This window comes from Chelmon rostratus, chromosome 1 (genome assembly GCF_017976325.1).
Source record: "Chelmon rostratus isolate fCheRos1 chromosome 1, fCheRos1.pri, whole genome shotgun sequence".
Classification (NCBI taxonomy): domain Eukaryota; kingdom Metazoa; phylum Chordata; class Actinopteri; order Chaetodontiformes; family Chaetodontidae; genus Chelmon; species Chelmon rostratus.
In genome coordinates, this window is record NC_055658.1 from 20420234 (window position 1) to 20443504 (window position 23271).

General features: G+C 43.1%; 2 protein-coding genes across 3 annotated transcripts in view; one reads left to right on the plus strand and one right to left on the minus strand.

Moving 5' to 3' along the window:
- LOC121604458 (BTB/POZ domain-containing protein kctd15) overlaps positions 1-5219 on the plus strand; it is a 29294-nt gene extending 24075 nt beyond the window's left edge. For both annotated transcript variants that reach the window (XM_041933983.1, XM_041933975.1), the window contains exon 5: positions 1705-5219. In XM_041933983.1, coding sequence (XP_041789917.1) covers positions 1705-1863 — 159 coding nt within the window. In that variant the 3' untranslated portion in view covers positions 1864-5219. The remainder of the gene's footprint in view (positions 1-1704) is intronic.
- Positions 5220-7462: 2243 nt separating this feature from the next.
- LOC121610088 (transcription initiation factor TFIID subunit 4-like) overlaps positions 7463-23271 on the minus strand; it is an 87378-nt gene continuing 71569 nt past the window's right edge. Inside the window, exon 14 of the mRNA XM_041942018.1 lies at positions 7463-8778. Coding sequence (XP_041797952.1) covers positions 8605-8778 — 174 coding nt within the window. The 3' untranslated portion in view covers positions 7463-8604. The remainder of the gene's footprint in view (positions 8779-23271) is intronic.

Below are 23271 nucleotides of genomic sequence, written 5' to 3' on the forward strand. Positions count from 1 at the left end.
GTCGTATGGCCAGAGGACGAAAAAGGAGGGGGTAGTTTTTCCAAGTGGTCCTCTCTGTTTACAAACAGCACGTCGGCCCACATTTTAGTTTTAATCAGGAAGCATATTTCAGGTCTGTTCATCAAGTTTGGGGGTGAATATGTTGTAAATTGCATTTGTAAGTTTGCATTCCTGCACGCAGCTCACGACTGTCTCTCTGTGTTTGTGTGTGTGCGATTTATCTGCTCTCCTCTGTTGCGCTAATCCCCAGTCAGGGGAGGCTGCAGCCCTTCGACCTGGAGGCCTAAACGCCCCACTTTAGCCGTCCGACGGGGCCCTCGCTCCTGTAATTAGAGAGGTCATCCTTCGCCATGAGTGTATGTGTCAGTGTGCGTGCGTGTAAGGGAGTCTGAAGAAACCGATCTTTTTTTTGTGCGAACTTCTCTTGCTCTGTATTTGGCAGGAGGGGTTAGCCCTCGGCGAGACCTTTCATTTCCATGCGCTGCACACTCCATTAAAAAGGACGGGGGAATAAGTAAATACACGGCACTCCTCGCGCTGGGATTTAGTTATGCCCCCTCCAAAAAAACAACATCCCACAAGAATTTCAGCAGATGAGGAGAGAAAAGTGATGTTGGAGTTCACGTGTTTGCGTCTGAGCTTATCTGCATTTGGACTTGAGTGTGTATCAATGGCCACACTCGAGGGCTAACATGCATCCCCGTCTCCCGTTCCCTCCCTGCAGCTGCAACACTTTGTCCTCACACAGATCACCCATAGCTCCCCATCCTCATTCCCCACACGTTGCTCCCTCCTTCGCTCACGGACCTCACTTCTCCTCTCACCCGAGCCTCATTACTCAAATTAGGAGCTCCAGTAATCACCATGCTGAGCCCCTTAACACACCTCACTCACACGCCGCTCTCCTCATCCCTTTGAGCTCATGCCCTCGGTTCAGTAGCCAATTCCGCACAAGCGCCATGAATATTGCAGAGGTGGTGTGATGTCTGAGTGCCCTCTGGTTTTATTCCATCACTACGTGTGAGTGGGGGAGGGTGAGGTAATGACACATGGTGTATGTTGATGAAGATCTGAGGTTGATGTGAGGATGGATGGATATCAGAAGTGAGACCTAACCAAGACTTTCTTACTTACTTACTATTTTCTGCGCATGATCATTTATTGAAAATGCACTGAAAACCTGTATAATTCTGGTAATGAGATATTCCTAAGCTTTCCTATAAGTCATCATGTTTTTTATGGTCTGATCTGATTCTGTTTGAAGAGCATGCATTTCAAGCGAAAAAGTTAGTATCATACTAAAAACATGTGCTTTTGACGTTTTGGCAAATACACTTCTTGCCAAGAGTGAGAGAAGAAGACTGATGCCACTGTCATGTCTTTACGGTAAAAATGAAGATAAAAAAATTAGCATAAAGACTGGAACCAGGGAAACAGCTAGCCTTGCTCTGTCCGTTTGTGCTAAGCTAAGTTAGCCGGCGGTAGCTTCATATTTAACATACATACACGTTCGCTAAATATGAACAAGTATGCCATCAAACAAGACGACGGAAGTGAATGAAGATATTTCCCAAAATGCTGAACTTAGAAAGTAGGAAACCTGAAACCTGCCTCTCTGTCAGTAATACCTCTCAGTTAGATTTAGCTCTGTTGCCACGGCAGCTCACTCATGAATGCCTCTTCTCTTTATGCCTCTGTTTTCAGGTTCTTGAGCGCCTTTTTCAGAAAGGTTTCAGCGTGGCGGCGTCTTGTGGAGGCGGCGTGGACTCGTCCCAGTTCAGCGAGTACGTGTTGTGTCGCGAGGACCGACGGAGTCTCTCCATCAACACCCCCATCAGGATAAAACAGGAACCCCTGGACTAGAGCATTCTGGGAGAGGGACTGCCAACCCCCCCCCCACCAATACTCCTTCCATGTTCTCACACCCCCCCCCACCCTGCCTACCCCTTCCCCGTCCCTGCCCTAACAGAACCACAGCCACCCGCCAACATACCTAAGTATTAGCAGAGGCTTGTTTACCTCGCCAGCTCTGCAGAACTCTAAGGGGAATGTAGTACCAAACAAAGGAAAAAAAGCATCAGCAGCAAAAGTTTTTGATTATGTTAAATAACGCCCAAAGAATCTGGGACTGTGATGAAAACAACAACAATGATAAATGGACTGAATAGCAGCTCACTTGAACCATTTAAGTACCGTGACTGGTTGATTTTGCCCTCATCTTCTTATGAAAAAGGTGTTCTGACCCTTTTGGAGTGACACAACTGCCCTCTCCTTGAATCAAAATGCACTCCACTCCCTAACACACACACACACACACACCCCACCCATCTACCCCTCCCACAGCAGTGTGTCCTACACTTCTACGTCTGTATGAGGCCCATGTCTTGTCTGAGTGGTGACAAGTCCGGCCTGCTGTGGACAAGGAAGTTTTGGCAGACAGTACGGATGACAGGAAGAGGACATGATCCCATCTTGCAAGTCCCCCCGAAAGGCCTCAATTCCCTTGACCCCGCGACCCTCCGACCCCGTCCCACCTCACTCTACAGGCCTCGCCGCAGACGGCGGAGCCTCGTTGAAAACAGCATCATTTGCCAAACTGATTGTTTATTACGATTTTCATTGTTGTTTCTAAAGTATGTTCTTCTTGCTCCTTTTGCTGTTCTTATCATGACATGGTGTAAACAATTATTATTAATAGGATTATTTTTAATGTCTCTTTTTTCCTTTCTCCAATATGAAGGATGTATGAGCGTTGTATTCATTAGGCTTTGAGAGCTTGTGAGGGAGCGTTTCTTGGCAGTAGCTGCAGAAACTCAGATGTCTGCAGGCTATGTGGCTAAAGCGATCTGCTGGCAATGCATTCAGAGCCAGAAAAAGTCCCATTGTTCAAACGGGGATGAAGAGAACCTGGATGTTTCGACATTGTTTATAGTCAAATGTGTAGCACGCACAAAAAAGTGCTCTGCAATTCCTGCTTATTAGCTCTAAAACATATCTCGGGTCTCTGATCGGATTCTCTCTCGCAAGCGCAAACCTTTGTTTGTATTTAGCAGAAGTTTAAGAAAGCTCATAAATTTGAAATTCAGGTTGAAGTTGCACAAGCTCTAAGTGTATTGCAGTTTTGTGGAGTAAGAATGTTGAAGACCTGAGGACCAACGTGGTGAGCTGACGTTTACCAGTATGTCTTGTGATCAGCAAGAGATGTACTCTAAATGCTTAATGTTTCTTTGCACTTAAACATTTCCTACAGAGCTGCCCTGACCAGTTCCCACCAAACACCTGTCGAAACCCAGTGACCAGTGCCAAGTCAAGCTGTTTTTCCTCTAGAACATCACAACATTTAACACAGGCAGAGCTTACAACAGAACAAATACTGCAGGTACCAAAGGAGACAAGGTGCCTATTTTGTTGATTGTACAAACTAAGAGACATCATCTGTTTTTACAGTTTATAGCTAAGGAAGACACAATGCATTATTCAGAACTGTATGAAGGGCACCAACATGCGTTCCTCCAGGCCTCCAGTCTCGACAGTTTTGTTGAGAATAGCTCACAGCACCTCCAGACAAAGTTTCAGAGACAAAGTCTTCGTTTGTTTCAATATTGTCACTTCTAAGCCAAGATTATTTCAATGGTTTGTCACATGTACTGTATGTATGGCAGAACCCAAAGTGAACTGTACTCGCAGCATCAGCGTGTTATTCACAAAGAGGCGAGTGGGCGGCATTTACTCTATCCTGCTCTCATTCTTTTGGTCTTATTCTCAACATTTCTGGATCAAAGACAGAGACAAGAAAGGCCAAGTTTTCATGCTTTATATTTGTGTGTAACTTACAGATGCTGTTTCTTCCATTCCAAAAGACTGATAAAAAAAGAAGAAGCCCATTCTGATCTTTGTCGGCTCTGGCAGTTGTTGTTTGAGTTTAACTGGGGTTGTTTTTATAAAGTAGTTGTTCATTAAAAATGGTTGGGTGGCGGTTCCTTCTGACCATGTTGTCCTAATATCTGCTCTCTCCGGATGGCCACTGATTAAACAAGGCCAGTGAGTGGATAAAGATGAGGTTGGTGTGAGTGTAGCTCCCAGTCCAGCGCACTCCTGCCTGGGCCTCTCTCTCACAATCAAGCCCATCTTTGTTGTGACCTGCCAGTGGCCTGCGCCTTTGCATCCAGTCGCCTCAAAGGGAATGGTCAACCAGGCCTTTCATGTGCCAAGGCATGTTGGGCTCTTCAAAGTGCTCCTCACCCCCCTCCGCCTCCCCGAAGGCTCCCAGCTCAGTGGTGCCAGTAGAAACTCGGGCTGCACCTCCTGCTGCTGTGTCATCCCCGTGCCCCGCGTTTCAAAACGCCCTCCTATGCTGTGGCTCGCTGGACCACACCACAACAAACCAAACAAACTGATGAGTCAAATCTGAGCATACTCAGAACATTCTGTGCAGCCAGGCGACTTGACTCTGCTGCTGATCCACTGATCTTTGATCCAGTTGATATGAAGTGTGGAAACTCATCTGGGTTAGTTCTTGAGGAAACGGGTAGAAAAGGATCAATGTTGTACTAAAACCACACATCTGCGAGAATTACTTTTTTTCAGGGAGAAGGGAATATTTTCTCACTGATGTGGCATTTTGGAATCACAGAATGGGCTTTTAACAGCTTTAAAGCGCTAAGGGGCCACGCACGTATGAATAAAAACAGAAATGACCGTTCAAACATTTTTCGACACATGAAGTGAGAAAAAGGAACAAAAATTGCAGTTTTGGTTTTCCTGTCTGCAATAGCCGAACCTGGGGCGCCCCTTCCAACTCTGCATACAAGTGGCAGGTTAACTGCAGAGCTAGACAAACTCCACAGGACTGGAAACTTCACAGACATGCTCACACATGCCACCCTTTCAGATGAAGTACTGGTCAGTGTTTCAGCCACTTCACATGGCATTCGCTCCACCTCTGAGGCGGGTCAGTTGTACAGTTATTGTATATTGAATTATCAGGACTCTGGGTTTTACAGGACCCTCGCGTTTTTAAGGGACCTCTCAGTCCTCTTCACAAAAAGAATGAAAAGAATTCAACGCATTACATTGTGTACATATGGACATTAAGACATCTCAAAGGGTATCATAAGGTGCAAATGTATATTATTTAAAGTGTTTAAAACAATTAGACTGTGGTATTAAAGGGCATGTGTTCATTTACAGTGTCTCCATTTGACTTTTCTTGCATATTTGCGATAATAAAAGGATGTACTGTATATCTGATGTGTGCTGTCATGTTGTTTCACTTTAAAAAGGGAAGAACAAAGCCTTTGTTTAGCAGCTACCTCTCGCTCTCTTTTGCCTGCACTGTTGGTGATCTATAGAAGTGTTCATGCCAGCTTGAAACATGTAAGTATATATGTGGTTGCTGTAGTCAGTATGTTGATGTCTGTGTTCTGTTACTGAACTGATGAAACCCGAGCGTATGTGGACCCGTTCATTTTTACAAAGCGGGAAGGTCGTCTTCAGGGCTTAATCCAGATCAGCAGTCTACAGCTCCAGAGGGATTGGGGAATAGGCCGAGATCTTGAAAAACCAATATGCTCCCAAACCCCAATACTTTACACTGAGTTAAACAGTTTGGTCTTTTCAAAAATGCTTCTGCTTAATTAGCAGCAGAAACCTAGGGGGACTTTTCATAGTTGAGCAGCGGCGCTTGACTCAGTTTGTACTTAGCATGTGCAATGTTAGAAATGGAAATGAAGCAGGCTGAATTAGTCGTTGAGTTAGGTAAAGCTGTCTTGCAAAAACATAACAGCTTAATTTTCCTTTCAACGAGTGAGGAATGAACAATAGTTATTAAGACATTTTAGAGTAAAATATACATTTTTTAATTCCTGTCTCTCACAGCACCTACACACATTCCAATGTGCATGTTGTTGAGCTGTTAAAATAAAAGAAGACATGGTCAAAGTCAACATCTGCTCAGTTTAGTAAACAGCTCATTTATTCCTTTACAAAATAGGTACAAATACATAAGTATTGTTTTTTTCACACAAACAGGAAATTTTAAAGATATGTACAAGAGTTTACCAAAAATAACGTGGTTCTAATAAACACATAGTTTTGTAAACAATATTTACAAATCATCCTTAACATTGAAATGCTATTTCCTCCATCTGTTTACATCAGTAACATTGTCCTAACATTTTGGCTAAAAAGCTGTAGTAGTAGTAGAAATGTCGTCCTGTGAAACCACCAGAAACCATAGAAATCACTAATAAAATCATGTGAAATCATCACAATAGATATTGTGCTTGTTTTTAAAACATGGTATTTTGGAGATAAAATTTACGAAAATGTGTTAAGCATAAAAGCCAATCCAAAAAAAGAAAAAAGAAAAAAAGGAAAATATATTAATTGTTAAAAATAAGTCTCTTTTGACAGAAGTTGGCAATACTGTTTACTACTTAAAAGAGTCATTTCTTTGCTATAATACAGTGACAGCTTTCAGTTGTCAGGTAAAATAGATATAAAAAAAAGTGCTGTCAAAATGTACAATGCAACAATTGTTTCAAATGTCACCCATATTTAAATAAATTTCAATATGACAAGAAAAGCTGCATAGAGGCCAAGATATTCAGTTAAATAGAAAAAAAAACATAATGGACAATATTACATAATACAATAAGGGTTTGTAAAAACAAAAAAAAAACAACAACAAATGACAATAACAAGGCGACAATGAAGTACAACATGTTAAAAGCAGGCGTTTTGTCCCGTTCTTCTTTTTAATCAGTAACGCAAAGACAGAAGCAAAAATGGCAACAAAAAAAGACATTTTAGGCTGAACCAACCGCTGCCTCCTGCAGTTAAACATTACTTTACAGACGTGATATTTAATTTATCGAAATGCAGACAAGAATAAGTGCTGTGCACTAAACCACTTTATGGACTACCTTTATCATTCAGGCCTTGACCACACGTATAACAAACATTTTCCTCTGCTTTCTCATTCACATGTGAAGAATCACTAGAACCAAGATTCTTTAAAACATCTTCTATAGCGGAGATTTTTCAAAACTCCAGTGTCCATGTATGTGTGTGCTCGTGCAAAGCAGAGCGTTTGGGAAACTATGATGCTATCATCTAAATTCGTGCTGCTCATTGTTGCTCTGGGTAATGAGAATGTGCCTGAAGCAGCAACAACGGCAGGCTGCTGGTTGCTTAACGTTTGGTTAGCACTGCTTGGCCGGGTGGCAGAAAGGTGCTAAATAAGGAAAGGTGAAGAAATAGGTGTTGAATAACTATAAATAAATAAATAAATAGCTCATTTAGTTTTTTCTTTTTTAAGTTACTTCAACCAAGAAGGGGGAATAAGCTCACCACACATGTTCACAATGTTCCTCTTTAGTATTTGATTTATTGTTGATGTACGCTTTATCACCACCTACTGGCCTGGCATACTTGTTAATCATCGTTTTTTGCGTTCTCCTGTGTACGGAGATATATGGATCACAAAGGTCTTTTTTTTTTTTCCAACAGTTTGAAAACATGTCCGTGTACGTGTGGACAAGGCATCAGTCATTACCAAAGTGGGTGGGGCTAAGGGGGGGTCCAGAGAGGACAGGTCACAATATTGACCTCTCTGAACCAAAACTTACCTTCTCGACCTGGTAAGTTCTTCAAGAAGTCAGCTTGATAGTACACAACGTACAAACATTTAGTCATAGAAACAATGTTCACATTATCTGTGGGTAAAAAAAACCAACAACTTACTGAACTAGGGTGACCAATCAGAAAATGGTGTCATAGTGCGACCATGGTTTTGTTTATTGACCGTTGCAGAGGGGTCATGGGGACTCTGTCTTATAACAAAAACTCTACATTTGAACAAAACAAACTGTCTAATTTTGACTCATTCAAAGCACATGGTTTTACAAAACATCAGGTTTCAGAATATTGACACATGGGTTATTCCTTTTCTTACAAAGCTTACATGTGATAAAAATATACATGCTGTAAAATAATTCAAAAAGAACTATTTACAAATACGTGAAATTTAACGTGATGCTGTTATTTGGAATCTTAATGTTTTAAAATGATGTCTCGGTATAGAAGTCAGTAAAGCCTCTTACTGAATTCAGCTTAACTACATTCATTGAACTGTGTTCAACAAATAGCTCGTGGAAAATTTCGTAGGCTGTATCGAGGTGTGAACATAATTCTCTTCGCCAAAATAATCCTTACTTTGAGGTGGTTCATTGAAGCTACTGCCAACGGCGTCAAATAAATAGCTACCCAACATACATGGAACGAGTTGTGGGTCAAGTCCTGCAACACAAAAACCGCTTTGTTCCTTCAACAAATTCAACTACAACAGATAGAATTTGATATGGCCGTTAAACTGAATTATCTAACTACACACAGTGAATCTAAACGGAGAAGACTCGGAACAACAGTTTTCATTTTTGTACGTTTTTTTTCTCTCTCTCTCTGTTTTTATGAAAAGCTACATAAAACGTTACTACAGTACATATGGAGACACAGAGCTGAAACATTAGACCTGATCTGAAGGCACGTGGCTGTGAAGGAGGAGGAGGAGGAGGTTGAGGTGGGCACTGAGGGGACCAGAGGCTACTTGAGCAGGGCACGGTAAAGGAGGAGGGAGTGGGCGGTCTCTCTCTCCTGCTCCATGTAGAAAATTAAGTCCCTGAGGTTGACGCGAGTGATGCGTTGCCGTGTGTACTGGCGCGATGAGGTGGACGGGGTGGAGGAGCTGGCCAGGGAGCCCGCCGTGCTGCCTGAAACCTGCAGACAAGGAGAGGTCAAAAGGTGAGATGAGCGACTTCACATCGTAACATTTTACAAGCTAGCTTTCAATGATTAATACTGACTTTAAATATACTACGACAATGATCCAACCTATGTCCAGTTTGTTTTCAGCAGCAGAAGCAGAGAGCCCAAGAAGCAATCACGAACAATGATATTTTAAAAAGCTGAACAAGGCAGTGCGTGAAAAAATTAAAACTGTATCAACAAAATGTTGACGAGCGGATACACATAAACCCAGTTGACTGACAAGAAATCTTTGGGAAGTAAAGTGCAGACACACAGCAGCAATGAGCACTTAGCACTAAAGGTGTCTGCTAAATAACATGTGGTAGTTGATATTAAATTCTACAGCAGTATGTAGTTTTCATCAAATTAACAAATATCACAAAAACAACAACATGTGACGACATGACTCATCATGCATACTGCGACTGGGCGATATTTAGCCCTGCTAGAGGCTCTAGGGATGGGAAAATCTGTCAGAACGTCAGCTGAACTGCCATGAAATTTTGTACAGACATATATGGTCCCCAGAGGATGATCCCTCATGACTTTGGCGATGCCCTGACTCTTCCCCTGGCTCCACCACGAGCTTGTGGTTTTGAGTGAAATGTCTGGACATCTAGCGGACGGATTTTCATGAAATTTGTTGCAGAAATTTATGTTCCCAACAGGATGAACTGTCATAAGTTTGGTGAGCCCTTAACTATTCATTTACAATTGTGCAACTGTCTGGTCAAATGTTCAACTTGTCCAATATTTTGATTCATGACCTGCCAAACGAATGAGATTCCCATCAGCCTCAGCTGTACTTTGTGTGTAATGCTAATTATCACATGTTAGCATGCTACAAGCAAAACTACAAACATGGTAAACATAATATCTGCGTTGCATCAGCGTGTTAGCATTGTCCCTGTGCATGTCAGCATGTTGATGTTGGAAATCTATGTTAAGAGAATCCTTCAAAATCAAGACTGTAAAATACTATTACCAACCTTAAACTATTACTCCATAACAGCCCCCATTACTACACTCTCCCAATGAGCTACACATTTTTTACAGAGCGTTGTTTGTGCAAGAGCGACACACAGGCAGAGACAGAGCGACAGCTCTAGTGACAGAGGGGGCAGAGAGAGAGCAAAAACTCCACAAAGTAGACTATAATGATAAACATAATCAAAATGTGCAGCATCTCATCCTTCATTCATGCATCCACAGGGTTCTCCTCACATCAGCTATTACGAACAGGCATTTAAAATCAATAAACTTAACGTGCAACACAAGATCGCGCTCTCTGACCATGTACAATATTTCACAACTGTCATCACACATCAATTAACAACTACAAAAATAAAAATCCACAACACTCAAACTGAAGCAGCAACGGGGGAAACTGCACTCACAAGGCTATGATTACAAGGTTAACAGCAGATGAGATATGGCAATCTGGGCAGTTAGCCTGTGCATGTGCATGCATGTGTGTGTGTGTGTGCCTGTGCATGTGTGTGTGTGTGTGTGTGTGTTAAAGAGCAGGAGAGGGAGAGAGAGAGCATTTAGGCCTGCTTACTTCATTTAAAGATGAAGTCCATGCGCCTGTCCTTGACAAACATGTTGATGACAGCATTGTAAAATGAGTCCCTCTGTCTTGACTGATATGAGAGCCAGACATGAAAGTCTTCCTTGCTCTGTCCTGTTGCAGCAGCGGGTCTTTATGCACTGAGGCATGAAAAAAACCTTTCCACAGATGCTGTGGTGGCTGGAATGACCAACACCAATTTCAGCAGTTTTGTTGCCTCTGGAACAGTCTGTTCCAGCTGTAGCAGTATGTAAATATTACTTCTGGGAGTTTTACTCTAATTTTTGCCTGTCCTCCATTTAGGTGTGGTGCGCCAACAGATGCGCCATCGTATGTTTGTGCTGCCAGCTTGTGTGCATGATTATACTTGTCCAGTACATCTAACACGCAGTAACTGCCATTGCTGTCCTGTCATCAAAGCCCAAAAAAAACCTCCTTCAACTCACTATCAGAGACATACCAAAGAGTTGAGCTTTGTTTGTGATATCTGCAGTTTCATCTCCCTCCACTGCAACAAACTGTGCCACACTCAGTTCCTCTTTCATGTCCTCCTTCAGAACATCCGCAATCACTTCAATTAAGATTATTTTTGACATGTTGGAAAACACCATAGATGGCGCCATGTGGGAGGCTAAATTAGCATCCTTGCCGGCTATCAGGTACAACAGTTCAATGAGGAACTTTTACTCTCATTGTTCCCATGCAAAGCTAGCTCATGTTTACCAAGGAGAAATACAGCACCTATCACACTTTTTAGGATTCCTCTATTTTTCTTCTTCTCACTGTGGATGCTACTGCTCAGCCACTATTAATCATCCAACGCCAGGTCGAGCCTGTTGTGTCCAAATGTTTTGAGAGCAATCTGGCTCTGAATGTGGACCTCTGACTTTTCTTGCTTAGCTATCACACAGGACAAGTTGTTCAAGTCGTTATATCCTGCATTAGTCCAGACCTTTCCGATGATGTTGCCAAACAGCAAACAAGGGAAACAGAACAGCACATTAATGAAGCCAGTCCTTCTTTTTGTCCCATTCAGTACAGTTCAGCTTGCGTGAACTTGTCAATTCACAAAAGCTCCATGAACACAAAAGTGCAGCACTGACATAGTATAGTAACATTTATATAACGTAAATATATAAGACATGACTGTGCATGGCCAAACACACACCCTTACAATAATATGACATGCAAAGGGGATGGCAATGGCTAACTCCCACAGGCAAGGCTACCATACAACGGGAGGCTGAATGGCTTGTGCAGCCCCTGCCTGGCCAGAAGATCGTGAGGTTGAGTCATTTTTATTAAGGCTATGAAAAGCGCCAAATGCTGCCACATTGTAACATATTGTAAGCTAGGTATCTGAAATTGAAAAGTAAACTTAACATTAACTGGATTATTTCTTTTTTGCTAATAGCCTTGAGCAGGCACTGCCTGCCCTGACTGCTCATCACTGATGCAGGCATTTAGCTCAAAGCATTGCTGTGCCTCAGTACAGCCTCACAGCATGGCTGTGGACTCGTAATCTTGTTCCTGTCCAGTTACAAAATTCTTCCAGACATGGAGATGATGAAGCTGATTTTCCGTACACTTCCAAAGCTGTGTAGGAGTCCAGAAATTAATCAGGGGACAGGAAGGAATATTCCAGTTTGAAGCTTTCAACCTGCAAAAGTGCTTGATATTAATCAACAGCAGCCACGAACAGAGCTTTTCCAATAGCTCAACCCATGCTACGTTGATTTGTGTTTCCATTACGGGTTTAAACACCCTGAGCAGTGCCAAATCACACCCGAAATGTACCATGTCATTCAGGGATGATTCAACATGTTTAGTAAACTGCTATCATTAGACACAAATGACATATGACAGACATATACTTCTGCTATGACAGACACATCATCAGTTTCAATCACTAGTTTCCATTTTTCAAGCAATACTCAATAGATGCCATGAAAAAAAAAACAGCCTGAAAAGCTGGCTACCAACAACCACTTCACATTGTTAAAGAGGGTGCTACTTTTTAAATGCCATCCACTCAAGACTCAAGTGTGTCATCAATTAAAGACGCATCCTTCAAGCAGGTAACCATGTTATGGTTATTATTATATGTTATGGATATGCAAGTCCCTTCCACACTGGGCTGATGCCGAGTCAAGCCAAGCCAGCACGTGTGTATGGAAAAGAGCTACAGGAAGCTACAGTGACCATCCAAATTGCTTGAGTGTACAGACTTCATTGAGGAAGTCCCTTTATGTATCAAGCTTTTCGTGCATGTGAGTTTTTAGGCAAGCTGAAAATGAGATTATTGCACTCTTTATCGTAAAAATACAATATATATAATATAATATAATTTATAGATGTGTGTTTTGCTTTTTTTCTGTCCGAGAATTTGCCCTCACTTTGTCTTTAGTGAAGCAGAGTATCTTTGTCTCGATGTTGCAGTCAAAGGGACAGTTTCTGTGGTGAAACATAGGAACAGCTAAGAAGCAATAAGTAATAAACAATACTATGTTTCCCATGTCCCAACTAAAGTAATCGTTGTTAAATGGCAAACAACAGTAAGGAATGTTGCAGACTCTAAGCATGTGTACACCTCCAGTTAAGAAAAATAACGCATGTAACAGAGCATGAATGAGATCAAAAAGGTACACTAACAAGGCCCAGATCTTCAGGTGCAGCAGAGTGTTCAGAGAGTTTTTTTCTTCAACTAGCTAAACACGAGGCTAAGAAACAACGCCGGCGACGTTCTCCGACGGCAACGGAAACCATCATTTTTGCTTGTGTGTTCTACGGCTCTTTACGTCGAACAGATTTTCCCTCTTAATGAACGACGCTGCTGACATAGATCTGAGCTGACGCCTCACTCTGAAATGGAGCCCTTGTTGTTTGTATTTGATCCAGGAAAAACAAGAACGATAAAAAAGGGAGTGTATACAGAGGCAGATACAAATCAGGAGATGCATTTACATTTGGAAATGAGAAACACTGGGAAACAAATCCAGCAAGTGCCCACTTGAGCCCAGGCAGAGAGAAATAAGACAGACATTTCAGTAAGAAACACCCTCTCACAATTACATTGATTGCACCGCTCTGTAAACACACAGTACAGACAGGCCTTAATTGCAAACATATGATGGGTATGAATTTACAAGAACCAAACCAAAGTCCCTCCAGCACCCGCCCCCTCATACTTGTCTTTGTGTACACTGTATGACCGTGCTTTTTCTCAAATTTCCCTCAGTACACTCTCTGACCCCTGGACGCTGGATGATGATTGAGGGTAGCCAGGCCACTTTTACCGCCAGCTTACCTCAACCACACCTACTGTCTCCGGCAGGCCAGGACTGTGTCAGCACGAGTGTCCAGTGGCCAGTGTTGAAGAGGAACAGTATACAAAATGATGATGTTTGTTCTGTTCTGTTCTGTCTTGTTGTTGTATGTTCGTACCGGTGATTTTTCCAACAAAATTCATATCGTGTGTCAAATTATCTTCTATGTGTCTGCTTGGATTGGATTGGATTTTGTTTAATTATTTGAAATGACGGATATGTTCACGAGCAGACTTCAAGGTTAGCAATAAAAAACTGCTAGCAGGGCCGTCCTCAGCACGTAATAACACCCTTCATGAGTTGATTCTATGTTTTAGAAAACTACTAAAATGCATCAACACTTAATCATGCTATGGAGAAAGCAGGAGATGTCTGTGCATGGAAATAATATAGACAACAAAGAGATGTATACGATTTTCTGTCAAGCAGAAGTCCAGATACTCAGGGCTACCAGAGCTTCACGATGATCAACCAGCCAGAGCTCTGGGGAAAATGCCAGGTGCAAAACAAACATTTCAAAGCTGCATAAAAATTATATATACACATACCTATTCTTGTAGTCTTGATTATGGACATGCAACTGACTAACTGAAGATGCTGTTTTTGACTATTTTGGATGTCTGCTGACACAGTTGTGTGTCGTAATAATTAAAAAGATACGTTACTGGCATTGACAGCAAACAGGAAAAATATATTAACTTAACAGTTTCAGTGTACGTGGTCTGCTGTGAATTTGTGGATGAATTATTATCCCGCTCTGGCCCTGGTCTCTGGTCAGTAATGACATGCTGGGAGGGCCGCAGGTTAAGGCGCAAAGGGGTACAGCCCCAGGAACCCTCTGGCTCACCAAACCCTCACTTTGGGGCGCGACCCCGGCCTAATCAGGTCAATCATGGCTGACTACATGTGAAAGATGGGCCTGCCTGCTGCCATGCCAATTACTGCCACTCACAAGTAAGGCCGGCGACAGGGCCACAGATTTTACCAATCAAAGCCATCCATCCACCTGGACGGATGGGCAGTAGCAGCCACGGGCGGTTGGTGCTGGAGTGGTGCCGTAGCCTCAGTGGCTCATGGTGGGGAGGAGGGAGATAGCGAGTAGCCATCACTGTTCAGGTAGTGTGCCACAGCTCCCCAAATGCCTCATTCCCTTCAGGGACAGGGGCGGCCTTAAGTGATCCAAATACAGGCAGAAAGGTCAGCGCTAGTCCAGGAATTCACTCAACCCAGCCTCTCCTCTCGCCGCTGTCTTTGTATGCCCTCCACGTGCCAGCAACCCAAACACCGGTATGTTGTCACTGGTATCTATGGAGACCGATCCCTCTCGCCAGTACACGCAGGAAATCATGTTGTGGAGGAGGGAGCGGGGATGGGAGGGGTAAACACCAACACTAAACAAAGCAGATGGCTGAGTGTCAGTTAAAAAGGAAAGCGAGACATCAGCAACCACGCTTTCCCTGTCGCCGGCAATTACGCAGTAATTGTGTATGAAATTCAATGAAAAACAAAATGGCAGGCTTTGTAAGGTCACGGTGGATGAAAAGAAAAAGTGAGAAGAAGAGAAAATGCAAGAGAGCAGAGGCACAGAGAGAGAGAGAGAGAGAGAGAGAGAGGAGGAGCAAAACTAAAAGTCTCAAAATCAGCTTGGCCAAGAAAGATCCATGAGGCAAAAAACAGCATCTGTCATTTTATCTGTGATGGGCGCTTGGAGGCATTATGTCATATGACATATCCATCGTACAGAGCGTGCAGGGATACTTCGATACATCTCTTCAGACATTTGACTTGTTTGGAGCTGGGGACAGAGAGAAAAACAGAGAGAGAGAGAGAGAGAGAGAGAGAGAGAGAGAGAGAGAGAGAAATGCATAAAAGTGGAGGAGAGGAGAGGAGCTTGTCTGTAATAAGGCCTCTTTGCGGGCTCTGGTCTTCAGCCACATTGTGTTGACATACATGACAATGTGCCAATGGGCCAGACACATTATTTTACACCATTTCACCCTTGTATGGTTTCTCACACACACATGTTCATGCACACAAGAGCAGGAAGACAGAGCCTGAGCGTGCTTGTGTAGCTGGCAATTAGTATAATGGAGTGCAGTGTGTGGAAAAGAATGCAATAGAATATGAGACAGACTAAAGGAAAAACAGAATACATGATGCATTTCACGCATGCACATCCTGACACAGGAATCAGGCAAATTACTGAAACTTCAATAATTCCTTGTGTGCATAAACCTCACGATAGATTCACAAATGTTCCAACCATGTGAGCACTGTAGTCTCCATATAAGGAAGTCTGTTTTTAATCTTATTGTCTTCAAATGCTGGTGAAGATGTTACTGTACTCCTGGGAACAAATACATAAAAAAGGAATATCCTTTAAAAAAATCAGATGTGAACTGTAGTTTTTATTGGACGTTACTCAAACGGGAGTAAAAGTGTACTTGTTGGGGACTACTTTGACCTACAGATGAATACACACTTGATGCTCGCATGAGTATTTACAACAGTAGTATGTGTGTGTAGATCTAGAGCTGTATCCATAGTCAACTGCAGGTCACACGATGTCCTGGGCTCCATGAAGGCTTCTTCCATCCATTGAAAGAGAAATGGCTGTAGAAGTATGAAGAAATGCTCCTGAATGTCAGAACGTCTCTTTGAATAATCACAACTTCTCTGTGTACTGTTATGTGTAAACAGAATGACTGGGCCGCCATGTTTGAACACCTCATCCGTTGTTTAACACGTCTGTGACACTCAAAGGTGCAGAGAAAATGTGAATGTTTTAATAAAAGGACAAAGTCAGCAGGCCACACTTTCATGTTCTCAGACCTCCAATGACCAGCCACATTGAGCTATGGAGGACTAAAATGAATTCCCATTTTGCTAAATTTACTTTTGATTAATAATGTATGTTTTCAGTCTCTCTCTCTCTCTCTCTCTCTCTTTGCTTTTGACTCCCCGCCTCCCATTGTGCAGCGGCAGCAGCGATGCTTGTAGGTGTCTTGAGGAATTTACATTTAGTACTTTATTGTCTGAAAAAATGGAAAGGGGGGTGGGGACAGGAGCAGTGGTGGGGTTCTTGCTGATCTGTGGCTTTGAACCCTGAGTGGCACCTGTGCCTTGATGCCGGAGCCAATATTGGATTTGGCCCAGGTCACACCTTAGGGCGGTGGGTTAATGGCCCACTTTGCCAGGCACACAGAGCTGCTCGGCCCTGCACTGGCCAACCTGCTGTCTCAGCACTCCACTCCTCACAGCAGAAGTTGCAGACTGCACGGTAAGACAACATACACACACACACACACACACACACACACACACACACACACACACACACACACACACACACATACACGTGTATTGTATGTACCGGTATGTGACGACACCCTGGCTAGCAAACTGTGCTAACTAAAACTGCTGGAAAAACAATGTTCAGCATTCATGTTGAAGGATAAAGACTAGCCCCATGTTGGTTGAGAAACAGATAAGCTGTTCATGATGCAACATTTCTCTTTTGTTGTTATTACTTTGATGCTGAAAAATCTGTTTAAACACTGATGTCTATGCTTCAGGCAAGGAGGACATATATAGCACAACAGAGACAGACTGTTGACAAGCTAAACAAAGAAGTGGAGCAAAAGCTGAACCAGGTGGTGCTTTTTAATGCTGAAGCCAGGGTGGAAATTAACAGCAGCCACTAGTCAAATATTGATGAATTTTGTCTATGATGCTGGCCACTGTGGCAGGTAGCCAGGCAGGATTTGGTGGCCCAGTTGTATTTGCTAGGTGCAACTTTTAAAGTACCTTGCAGGTACTCAGGTGCTCATGATGGGCCTCCCCTCATCAGGAGTACCTGAGACTGACAAACTGGCTTACATGCTGACTGACTGAAGGACTCACTGATTTGCTGACTGACGGACTAACTGAAGAACTGGCTGTCTGGCAGACTGGCTGAGGGCCTGACTGACTCACTGAATGGCTGACTAATTTACTGACTGAAGGACTGACTGACTGCCTGGTTGACTGACTATTTGCCAGGAAGCAAAGCTTTCCCACATGTTCTCCTCCACGACGCATTTCAGCTGGGGAACGCTGTCTCGTCCCTTCACAGTGTTTACAGTGTGGAGCCCAGCCGTGGGAGTGCAGCCCCGCTTCATCTCCACACTCGGCCTGAAACGCCTCTCCTACGGCCGCCATTAATCAGCAACAGAGACTTTCTCTCTCCCTCTCTCGCCTCTCCTTTTTCTCGCTCCTCTACGCCCACAGACATGCTGGATGAGGCCATTTTGAAAGAGTTAACAGATGTCGGCTGATTTGCCCCGGGCTTTCTGACATTGCCCGAGTGATGTATTTGATGTGGAGTTTATTCAGCTCTAATAAACGTATAAAGAATTAGAATAATAATTCACAGATGTACATACCCAGATTATATGCTGGAGCCTCTCTTTGAAGCAGACAAGGCAGCCAAGATTAACAGAACCAGGAGAAAGGATGAAAAGGGTTTTGGTTGAGCCCACTGACAATCAGAGAGGTCAGGATGGACTAATACCACAGCTTTATGTGCATGCACCGACAGAGACGGCCTTTGTTCCTATCACAGGTTCCTTTTCTGTGAAAAGGCTAAACAAGAGGCTGCTTTTGTCACCGTGCTTTTCAAAAAATTGAGCAGAGTGAAACACATTTGCCGCATCTGTTTTTTCTTGTCTCATACATGCTTTTGTTAATTTGTCATTTTGTGTAGAGCAGAAAGAAAAACGGGGATAAATACAAATGGGTAGGAGCGAGGTCTAGCATTCTGATCACGGCAAAAAAAATGAGGGAATTACTTTCAAAACAAACAACTTCCATTTGCTTCACAGCTAAAGAACAACAAATCTCAAAAATGGCCAGTTGCAGAGCATCTTAATACCCACATAAACCATAAAAACAGCTACACAGCTCCATGGCAATGCATAGCAACCGTGCAGAATTTCAGTCAAGGAGAAAGAAGGCAAAAAAACACCTTATTACTTCTAACTCCTGCAAGCCATTTTGGTCTCCAAAGGTTTTAGAGCGCCGCAGGCCATGTGTCTGCAGTGTTTCGGGAAATGACTTGCCTTCGCACGAACACTGCTATGTTCTGCAGCACTGCTGCCCCCAGCATCCCCGCTCAATTTCTGTTTAACCCCTTCCTGCCTTCCCTCACACTGACTCACTGCAACAGAGAGCTCACACCCAGCACAATACTGTCACATTGTTCAGCCTCCCACAAACCAAGGCAAATCAGACCAGCTTTTTCACGAGCTAACACATTAACTCCACGTCTAATTTGGTTACTTAAGCATGTGATGGCTCTTAACAAACATGGTGCAGGAAAGGCGTAAGGTTATATGGGGCAGAGAAAGGTGGAGCAAAAAGCCCCTTCACCATTCCACTTGATCTACTACAATGTGCGACACAGTTTGCACACTTGAGTGTGTATCAACGGTGGATTAAATCTGCAAACTCGTTGACACAACACATAATTAAAACATCTTGCTCGAGGTCAGGAATTTTCTAATTAGTAGTGTACTGACAAAGCTGCAATTCCATCGCCCTGAGTTTCAAAGTCCACAGGTTACTGCTAAGATGAAAGCTGACCCTGGAGCACAATTCTGCAGGGCTGCTCATACAATTCCTCAGAAGACAGTCACAGGGTCACCAAGCTAAACAGTGCGCTGCACCCGGAACCTCGCTTCCAAACAAAGAACTTCAAACTTTGCTGCCTGGAAACACAATCCTGGCTTTTTCCCCCCTCTCTCTTTCTTTTCAACCTGAGAGAAACAAAAGATTGTGTGAAGGCAACCAGATGAAGAAACCATAACATTGTTTTTAATCTATTTAATTAAAATGCTCTAAGCCTGGCTAGATGAACAACTTGTTAAATACTACAAAGGCTTTCTTCGCCAGGTCTTTGCAGCTTAAGTTGGCAACACCATATAGGGTAGTGGGGTAATGACATATATACCCATATATTGTTAATTATTATCTATTGATATATATGAAGTCCTGTTGTCTACAATCAGAAAAGCAGATGATGATTTTATTGTTGTGTTTTAGAAATCAGCTTTATTTGTATGAAGATTCATTATCCAATCAATAATCCACCAAGCAATGCATTCAGTGTCTTTTCTCTCTTGTTTTCTATGGGGAGAGCAAAAATAACTGAGAAATTGCCAACAGCTTGCCTGATAACCTGGACAATTAACTCAGGCCAAGTATCTTTGGCTACATAAAGTATCAGAAGTAGAACTTTTCAACATTAAATATTCAAGGCGTTTCATATATAAAATGAACCCAATTAGAGTTAAAATAGGAGAAGTGTAATGAGTCTCAAGTCAGAACGCTTGTCTTCAGAACTATTCACTAATGAGCCCTTGTTGGTTTTACAGACTTTACTTTCAATGGTGTGGCACTGTCATTTCTGCTGGTTTTTAATTTTTAATTCAAGTTGAATGAGAGGGTGGTGACTGAGTTAATAATCTAGGCACCGGGGTGTTTTGCAGCCGATGGATAGCTGGGAGAAGTTGCCAAATGAGGCTTGTGGTCCGCCCTTTGATGTCTTTGCGAAACGTTCCAAATAGGAACAACCAGTTAACAAAAGCTTATCAGTTCAGAGTGGTATCGAACATAAATGACCACACTAAGGGGGAGGCATCCTGCAAATGGCCTAATTAGGGAAAGGAGTATGCTAGCAAAATAGCATGGCACTGAATAACACCCGATCCGAGCACTAACAGACACTGACTTGAGAATGAGACGGGAGAGCAAAAGGCGGGAGACGGATCCCGCCGCTCGGCAGACATGTGCTGTATGTTGAACTGTCAGTCTTCACATAAATCCTCATATGAGCAGTGAGACGTTTCACTTTCAAGAAAAGGAACGCACCAAGGGGCCACAGCAGATATGCAGATGGTAGAGATTAGAAAGCACATTTACGGCAGAGGTTCACACTATGAAATGGTCCTTGATCTCAAATTGACATAAATGGGGCCATTTTTGACATCATTTAGCCATCACAGGCTCAGTTCCAGCACTGCTGTCACTGGTCCCCATGCACCTGATGTGACGCCTGCTAAGTGTGAGAGGCAAGAAAACGGCTGTGTGAAGAGCAGGTCTGATTAAAATCCAGGCTCTTCTGGGGAAAGAGTGGAGTTTCATGTTTTATATAGATGGCCCAGAAAGACGAACCAAAACTTTACTGGAGGTTTCTTTTTTTTTTCTTTGTGCGTCTGTGAACATTTGTGACCCCCAGTGACATTGTTTTTCATCCAACAAGCTGCCAGGGTGAGAGGCTCACACAGTTTTTATAGCTACTCAGAAATAAATGTTTCCTTTACCATTTTGGGCATTTAGATGTGTCAATTCAACTTTAATGTGAATATATGACTTCTGCTACTACTTTTTACTAGTTCTGCTGATAAACATGAGTAGAAGTCAACTGACTCCGCAGTGCCACATATTTGGCACTACAATGTCAAAATTCAAATCATATGATACACTGTCAGTTAGTAGTCTTGGTGGCTTTGGGGGTAATAATGGCAGGCAGCATCACAAAATTTAGACTCAGTTAAGGGTTCCTCGTTACAGCTTTTCTGGCACTTTCCTGGAGGCCGCATTCCTCCCATCAGGTTTCTCTTCCACAGGCCCAGAAGGCTTCCTTCCTACCTGCACAGCATTTTGGCAACCTGCTTTATTATGCTACGTACAACAGCATCATTTTCCAGGCAGCTGTGTGTGTGTGTGTGTATAACGCTTATCTACATATTGACTTGGTTTAAATCCACACCCTTGTCTGCCATAATAATTACACATCTTGTAAAAGGAAGTGCTCAATTCTTCCTGCACCTGAGGCGGGCAGCTGCAGGAGTTGCCCATCGGCGCCCAGCAAACACACCTCCGGCGCTGCCTGGTATCCAAACAGCTTCGGCACACACCCACAGCCATTGCCTTCCATAGTGTAATGGCGGCTTTCTATTACACTCCAAGTGAATGGAAAGCGCCAACGCAAGCACGGTTAAATGTGTTTTCTATGTGTTGCAGGAACAAAGAAGTTGGGATAGGTCGGACAGGTAATAAAGACAGCAGGGGCCTGTTTTATGGTTGTCAGCGAGTCAGACCACACACACACACGCATAACTGCACACACCTTAATACACACACATACACCAACTCAAAACAAAGCAGTGGGGTGTAGTGACACAGGCTGGCCCACGAGGTATGTTTACATTTTGTGGCTCTCTCAACCTTGTTGTATGTGTATATAAAAATCGCTCCAAAAGACCAGGCGGGTCTTTTTCAGCCAAACCACATCTGCCGCTCTGAACTGCCATAACATGTAATCAGAACACTGATGTGGGTGACAGAGGCCATATCCAGCGATTCACAACTCTCCCAAAGTTCCATCAGTGGAAGGCATTCATTAGTCCAACAAATACATAATTTATGCAATCTAAAAAATACATGTGATCATAAATCAAAATGGGAATGAGAGACACAGAAACACTGAGGCGCTCTGGTGATGCCGATTCTTTGTTTCGGGAAAAGGGAATAGAGGTCAAGTGCCGGGCAGCTGATTTGCCAAACGTGGCCAGACGCCACATGGTTGTTCTGCTGCTTACAGGCCGGACCAGAGCCAGACCTGGTGACACTCGACTCTAAAATAGCAGCAGTTCTCAGAGATAATAGTTTCCTCTATTATCCGTGTAACAGTTTAGTAAATTGAACAACAGTTGCTAACCTATTGTTTAATTACACTAAATATACAGTAAGGCATCATATATATGAATCTTAGTGGACATGTGTGGCCCCATTTAGGAAACTTGGGAGACATTAGTTTAGACTCCACACAAACTGACATGACCAACACACCACTGGGAGCTCACATTTTGAGCAAGCCTTTATGCTCCCTCCATTCAGGACTGATAACATTCATGTGCATGGTGATGTCTCAATTCTGCTGAGATTATTTGTCAAAAACGCCTGAATTTCACAGTTAATTGGCCTCCCTAATTAGCACAGGATGTCTAATTCCCATTGCAGTCAGTGTGCTAAATGGTAAAGCTTTAGCAAGCGGATGCCATTCCTTTTCGTTTGAGCAGAGAGACTCCCGGTGCAAGCCGAGCTACACTGTACATTACACACTCAATGATCGATTCTAAATCTTAATTAGGGAAACGACAAACAAGCAAGGGGACTTAATGAACTGTGTACCTTGTCAAACAGCTGGCTGATTATATTTATTGAGATATATGTTAAATTTAATGATTTGGGCAATTAACTGTAGACCCCTCTGTAATCTCTGAGGGACATAAAGGGGCCAGGGAGGCGAGCACTGGGGCCACAGACCTAATGGAAAGCAGCTGACAAATATTTGTCATCCCCAGAGTGCTGAAACAGGCATCGGTGGCTCAGAAGACCCTGCGCGTCAGGAATAAAGATATCATACATATTCCACTCCCTTGTGTGCTTCAATCCTAGTCGTTTATGGTCCTGGCTCACACTGCCCTGATGCTGTAATAAGACATGTTTCAGGCACTCTCTGCT